At 38.5% G+C, this 7,889-nt stretch overlaps 1 protein-coding gene across 1 annotated transcript in view; it reads left to right on the top strand.

Moving 5' to 3' along the window:
• Nucleotides 1–6,660: 6,660 nt before the first annotated feature.
• Nucleotides 6,661–7,889, top strand: part of LOC143245932 (uncharacterized) — an 83,688-nt gene continuing 82,459 nt past the window's right edge. Inside the window, exon 1 of the mRNA XM_076492185.1 lies at nucleotides 6,661–7,217. Within this exon, the coding sequence (XP_076348300.1) occupies nucleotides 6,764–7,217 (454 nt within the window). The 5' untranslated portion in view covers nucleotides 6,661–6,763. The remainder of the gene's footprint in view (nucleotides 7,218–7,889) is intronic.

Below are 7,889 nucleotides of genomic sequence, written 5' to 3'. Positions count from 1 at the left end.
ATGACAAAACAAACATCCCCATTGTGCAAAGAATGCCAGTAACGAACACTAGGAGAGATTACAAACAGCTATCGTGGTTTCAACAGAACCAAACTCATGAACACTATCAGGTAAAGTACACATGTAAATAAATATATAATATTGTCATGATATTTGATTATTTGTAACAATGTTCAGAACACTTAAAGATAATAAATATAATGAGAGTTATGTCAGCTACCAGACATTTAAATGTTGGCTGGCCTGCTAATGGGTTAAGGCGCTCGACTCGTAATCTGAAGATCGCGGGTTCGAATCCCCGTCGCACCAAACATGATCGCCCTTTCAACCGTGGGGGCATTATAATGTTACGGTCCATTCTACCATTTGTTGATCAAAGAGCAGCCCAAGAATTGGCGGTGGGTGGTGATAATTAGCTGTCTTACCTCTAGTCTTACACTACTAATTTACAGACGACTGCAACAGAAAGTCCTCGTGCAGCTTTGCGCAAAATTAAAAATCAAACAAACTTAAATGTTTAATTTTATGTAGGTTTTATGTGAGTCAATATATTCTATACACAAAACAGGTTTGTCTCAACGTTTCCTTACGCAAGCTTTGTTTGTTTCTTTTACTGTTAAGGACAAAGTTACACAATGTGTTATCTGTGCTATGCTCATCATGGGAACCAAAACACTGATTTTGGCGTTGTAAATCCGAAGACTTCCTGCTTTGTCACTGGAGGGGTGGGAATTGGGGGTCCTAACGCTGCCTGTGACAGGTCAAAACAATTAGTTTTGTCTCTGTAGATACGAAGACACAAATATATTCGTATGATTGATTATTTTTGAAGTTAAAGTAAGAAAGTTTAGTACAGCGGACAGAAGGCCCTCTTCATTATTCTCAGAGGTCCCAGTGTATCGATCGAGCTCTTCCATTAACCCAGTTACCTCTGGCTATCTCAAGAGGAGGGTGGAGGGTCTGGACCCGGAAACAAACCGTTAAGATTATCGACCCGTGGCACTTCAGTTCGTATGCTAAGTTTGAGAGTGTTTTTCTTTCATAGCAAAGCCAGATCGAGCTATCTGCTGGAGTCTGTGAGAGGGGAATCGAACCTAACTTCAGCGTTGTAAATCCACAGACATACCATTGTACCAGCGGGGGACACCAAGTTTGATATTGTGGTTCTAAGTTTTGGTCTCACTAGTTTCTGAAAGAAGTTGTGAATTCATTTAAAAAAAACAAAAGCAGATAAAATAACAAATCAATCTTGGAACTGATAAAACAAGAGCAGATAAAATAACAAACTAATCTTGGAACTGATAGAACAAGAGCAGATAAAATAACAAACCAATCTTGGAACTTATAAAAAAGAGCAGATAAAATAAAAAACCAGATTTGGAACTGATAAAAAAGAGCAGATAAAATAACAAACCTGATTTGGAACTGATAAAACAAGAGCAGATGAAATAAAAAATCAGACTTAGAACTGATAAGGCAAGAGCAGTAAAATGATAAACAAGACTTGAAATTAATAAGAGAAGAGCAGATAAAATAACAAACCTGACTTGGAACTGATAAAACAAGAGCAGATGAAATAAAAAATCAGACTTGGAACTGATAAGGCAAGAGCAGTAAAATGATAAACCAGACTTGAAATTAATAAAAGAAGAGCAGATAAAATAACAAACCACACTTCGAACTGATAAAACAAGAGCAGATAAAATAAAGAACCAGACTTGGAACTGATAAAACCAGAGCAGACAAAATAATGAACTAGACTTGGAACTAATAAAAGCAAGAGAAGATAAAATAAGAAACCATACTTGGAACTGATAAAACAAGAGCAAATAAAATAACGAACCAGACTTGGAACTGCTAAAGCAATAGCAAATAAAATAACGAACCAGACTTGGAACTGCTAAAGCAATAGCAAATAAATTAATGAACCAGACTTGGAACTGATAAAACAACAGCAGATAAAATAATAAATCAGACTTGGAACTGATAAAACAAGAGCAGATAAAATAATAAAATAGACTTAGAACTCACAAAACAAGAGCAAGTAAAATAATGAACCAGACTTGCAACTGATAAGACAAGAGTAGATAAAATAACGGACCAGACTTGGAACTGATAAAACAAGAGCAGGTAAAATAAAAAAAATATACTTGGAACCAAACAAACTATCTAAACAGAATACTGAGTGAAGAGTCGTAGTGCTAGCGCTAGAGACCAGATAAAATACTGAGTGAAGACATATTGTACTATATAGCTAGAGACCAGTTAGATTACTGAGTGAAGAGATGTTATACTAGATAGCAAAAAATCAGTTGGAATAGTGAGTGGAGAGATGTAGTGCTGGACAGCTAGAGACCAGTTAGAATACTGAGTGAAGAGACGTTGTATTAGATAGCAAGGGACCAGTTAGAATATTGAGTGAAGGTATTAATGCAAAACAGCTAGAGACCAGTTAAAATACTGAGTGAATAGATGTACTAGATACCTAAAGAACAGTTAGAATACTGAGTGAAAAGATATAGTGCTAGATAGCTAGAGACCAGTTAAAATACTGAGTGAAGATATGTACTAGATAGCTAGAGACCAATTAGAATATTGAGTGAAGAGATGTACTAGATAGCTAGAGACCAGTTAGAATATTAAATGAAGAGATGCACTAAATAGTTAGAGACCAGTTGTAATATTAAATGAAGAGATGCACTAAATAGTTAGAGACCAGTTGTAATATTAAATGAAGAGATGCACTAAATAGTTAGAGACCAGTTGTAATATTAAATGAAGAGATGCACTAAATAGTTAGAGACCAGTTGTAATATTAAATGAAGAGATGCACTAAATAGTTAGAGACCAGTTGTAATATTAATATGAAAAGAGATGCACTAAATAGTTAGAGACCAGTTGTAATATTAAATGAAGAGATGCACTAAATAGTTAGAGACCAGTTGTAATATTAAATGAAGAGATGCACTAAATAGTTAGAGACCAGTTGTAATATTAAATGAAGAGATGCACTAAATAGTTAGAGACCAGTTGTAATATTAAATGAAGAGATGCACTAAATAGTTAGAGACCAGTTGTAATATTAAATGAAGAGATGCACTAAATAGTTAGAGACCAGTTGTAATATTAAATGAAGAGATGCACTAAATAGTTAGAGACCAGTTGTAATATTAAATGAAGAGATGCACTAAATAGCCAGAGACCAGTTATAATGCTGAGTGAAGAGATGTACAAATATGACGGGAAACACTGGAAACTGAAACAGTTCTGTATGAAACTGAAAACATACAAAGTAAATAAATAAAAATATATATGTATGCATTCCTTCCCAAGAACATGCTGCGTATTGTTTCTGATTCCACGACACATAAATGAGCAAACATACTTCATATTAGTACCTTTGGATAAAAGATTAAAACTTACGATGACCACGTATTTGCATAAACACATGTTTATTTTTCCTCTGAAGTAGTCCTTTACTGAACAGACGATTGGAATCGCTCGTCTGTTTAAACAAAGGATTTTTAAAACTAATTCCAAAGCATAAATGTGCGCTAATTTGTTTCACTTATTTTTCACAGAATACTTCCCGATTTTCCTATTCAAATCCTTCCTAACATGACGTCATAATGATGTGAAAGATGTGGTGTCACACACGTGACGTCATACCTGATGTTGTTCTGGAAACTCCCTCTTTAACAGACTTTGATACAGCAGGTAAAAGTTCCGAAACCTGGGATTTATTTACGCCTATGTTAGTGATTAAATTGAACTAATATGGGAACGAGTAATTAAAGTAATTTAATTAAAACATTTAGTTAAGTATGTAAGATGTGACGTGTAGGGTTATCTTCTTTCTGAGTATGTATATGTGGTTAAAATTTAAAAAAAATATTCACGAATATATCAGTTGGTTATCAATATTGTTGTTTGCTTTTTTACGAAACAAAAAATACAAAAACATTTTGAAGGTTTTGTTTGTTTGTTTGTTTGTTTGTTTTGGAATCTCGCACAAAGCTACTCGAGGGCTATCTGTGCTAGCCGTCCCTAATTTAGCAGTGTAAGACTAGAGGGAAGGCAGCTAGTCATTACCACCCACCGTCAACTCTTGGGCTACTCTTTTACCAACGAATAGTGGGATTGACCGTCACATTATAACGCCCCCACGGCTGAAAGGGCAAGCATGTTTGGCGCGACGGGGATGCGAACCCGCGACCCTCAGATTACGAGTCGCACGCCTTAACACGCTTGGCCATGCAGGGCCATTCTGAAGGAATAATGTGGTTACCCTGTAGCTAGGAAACCAGCATTCTGTGGTAAAGCATGAAACACAAGACATGTGGTCACTCGGTTTCAGTCTGTAGTTCCTAGACTAAACCAGCACTCAGCCTTTAACCATACAGTCCAGGAATCACTTTTTTTAATCTTGTGGTTTCCCAAATGTTGACATATCTCAAAACAAGAAGACATAAATATTCATTATTTCAAAGGATGTTTGTTATTTATTCTAATTATATATGTTTCAAACAATCACTTATAAAATTTCTTGCTAATCTATTTGTTTGTTTAAAAGAGTAATCTCAAATAATGATCTCAGAGTAAACGTGGTTCATATTTTCGCCCCCTTTTCTTAGAGGACTCGAGAACCCCAACCCCTCATCACTCTAAATTTGGAAGCATCCATAGGTTCATTGAGAACCGAGAGAAGGCCAGGTTTGACAGCCAATCATCGTCAGACGGTCTACAAGCGGTAGGCCCGCCGATAGTTTATATCCACCTGTTCTGCGGAGTTCCGTTGTTTTATACGCGAATTTATAGCTCGCGCGAAGTCACGTTATCAGAGGGAAATGGTGGAACGCAGATATATTCTCGTGCTAAGGAAGTTTATTTTGAAATACTCGTTCATTTTCATGCTGCTAATGTGCCTTTTTCACTTTTATCCAGTGCAATGTAACGAAACGTTTAGTTTTACCTCCCGGCGTCACACCTCGCGCGGCTGCTACGACGCACGCGGTCGGCCACAGCGTTGCATGCCGGAGTTTAGCAATGCCGCCTTTAACGTGCACGTGGAAGCGACTAACACTTGCGGTATCCGCGAGCCAACACAATATTGCTTCCAGACGAGTGCGACAGGAGGAACAAAATCCTGTGAACGGTGTGACAGCAGACAAGTCGGACTTGCTCATCCTCCGGAATACCTAACGGACTTGAATAGCAACAACAACGAAACCTGGTGGCAAAGCGAAACGATGTTCGAAGGACTTCAGTATCCGACCGCAGTGAATTTAACTCTGCACCTTGGTAAGAACAGTTCCGATTCAGTTATGTGTTTCTAAAAGATCCGTACTAGGTGAGGAATACTGATGTGTTTAATGCACGTGTTTTGATGTGTAATTATAGTTGTTACTTCGCGAAACTTGTTTGACCACTTGGGGTCAAAGATGGTAGAATCAGAAGTGCAACATCAGTTCAGGATAGCAACGAATCAATTTTTAGGCTTCATAGAAATAGTGTTGTCGTTTCTCACGTAGTGACGCGTGCTATAATAATGTCCTAAGAAATATTGTGAAGCCTAAAACCAAATATCAAAACATGATTTGCATAGACAATTAAATACAAATTTAATTGCAAATACTCTTTGCAATGGGAGACGAACATACGGGAATGTAAATAATAATTACTCATGTTCTCATTAGGTGAACATATCAAACATTTCAGTTACTATTCTGTAACTGATTAGCCAAGTCCCGGGTTCGAACCTTTGATTGGTTTGTTTTGAATTGTTTCCCTCTAGTACAGCGGTATGTCTACGGATTTACAACGCTAAAATCAGGGGTTCGATTCCCCTTGGTGGGCTCAGCAGATAGCCTGATATGGCTTTGCTGTAAGAAAACACACTCACACACAAATGTTTTTTTGAATTTCGCGCAAAGCTACACGAGGGCTATCTGCGCTAGCCGTCCCTAATTTAGCAGTGTAAGACTAGAGGGAAGGCAGCTAGTCATTACCACCCACCGTCAACTCTTGGGCTACTCTTTTACCAACGAATAGTGGGATTGACCGTCACATTATAACGCCCCCACGGCTGAAAGGGCAAGCATGTTTGGCGCGACGGGGATGCGAACCCGCGACCCTCAGATTACGAGTCGCACGCCTTAACACGCTTGGCCATGCAGGGCCATTCTGAAGGAATAATGTGGTTACCCTGTAGCTAGGAAACCAGCATTCTGTGGTAAAGCATGAAACACAAGACATGTGGTCACTCGGTTTCAGTCTGTAGTTCCTAGACTAAACCAGCACTCAGCCTTTAACCATACAGTCCAGGAATCACTTTTTTTAATCTTGTGGTTTCCCAAATGTTGACATATCTCAAAACAAGAAGACATAAATATTCATTATTTCAAAGGATGTTTGTTATTTATTCTAATTATATATGTTTCAAACAATCACTTATAAAATTTCTTGCTAATCTATTTGTTTGTTTAAAAGAGTAATCTCAAATAATGATCTCAGAGTAAACGTGGTTCATATTTTCGCCCCCTTTTCTTAGAGGACTCGAGAACCCCAACCCCTCATCACTCTAAATTTGGAAGCATCCATAGGTTCATTGAGAACCGAGAGAAGGCCAGGTTTGACAGCCAATCATCGTCAGACGGTCTACAAGCGGTAGGCCCGCCGATAGTTTATATCCACCTGTTCTGCGGAGTTCCGTTGTTTTATACGCGAATTTATAGCTCGCGCGAAGTCACGTTATCAGAGGGAAATGGTGGAACGCAGATATATTCTCGTGCTAAGGAAGTTTATTTTGAAATACTCGTTCATTTTCATGCTGCTAATGTGCCTTTTTCACTTTTATCCAGTGCAATGTAACAAAACGTTTAGTTTTACCTCCCGGCGTCACACCTCGCGCGGCTGCTACGACGCACGCGGTCGGCCACAGCGTTGCATGCCGGAGTTTAGCAATGCCGCCTTTAACGTGCACGTGGAAGCGACTAACACTTGCGGTATCCGCGAGCCAACACAATATTGCTTCCAGACGAGTGCGACAGGAGGAACAAAATCCTGTGAACGGTGTGACAGCAGACAAGTCGGACTTGCTCATCCTCCGGAATACCTAACGGACTTGAATAGCAACAACAACGAAACCTGGTGGCAAAGCGAAACGATGTTCGAAGGACTTCAGTATCCGACCGCAGTGAATTTAACTCTGCACCTTGGTAAGAACAGTTCCGATTCAGTTATGTGTTTCTAAAAAGATCCGTACTAGGTGAGGAATACTGATGTGTTTAATGCACGTGTTTTGATGTGTAATTATAGTTGTTACTTCGCGAAACTTGTTTGACCACTTGGGGTCAAAGATGGTAGAATCAGAAGTGCAACATCAGTTCAGGATAGCAACGAATCAATTTTTAGGCTTCATAGAAATAGTGTTGTCGTTTCTCACGTAGTGACGCGTGCTATAATAATGTCCTAAGAAATATTGTGAAGCCTAAAACCAAATATCAAAACATGATTTGCATAGACAATTAAATACAAATTTAATTGCAAATACTCTTTGCAATGGGAGACGAACATACGGGAATGTAAATAATAATTACTCATGTTCTCATTAGGTGAACATATCAAACATTTCAGTTACTATTCTGTAACTGATTAGCCAAGTCCCGGGTTCGAACCTTTGATTGGTTTGTTTTGAATTGTTTCCCTCTAGTACAGCGGTATGTCTACGGATTTACAACGCTAAAATCAGGGGTTCGATTCCCCTTGGTGGGCTCAGCAGATAGCCTGATATGGCTTTGCTGTAAGAAAACACACTCACACACAAATGTTTTTTTGAATTTCGCGCAAAGCTACACGAGGGCTATCTGCGCTAGCCGTCCCTAATTTAG

This window comes from Tachypleus tridentatus, chromosome 3 (assembly GCF_004210375.1).
Source record: "Tachypleus tridentatus isolate NWPU-2018 chromosome 3, ASM421037v1, whole genome shotgun sequence".
Taxonomy (NCBI): domain Eukaryota; kingdom Metazoa; phylum Arthropoda; class Merostomata; order Xiphosura; family Limulidae; genus Tachypleus; species Tachypleus tridentatus.
Note: the sequence above shows the minus strand (reverse complement) of the source record. Positions and strands in the feature narration are given on the sequence as shown.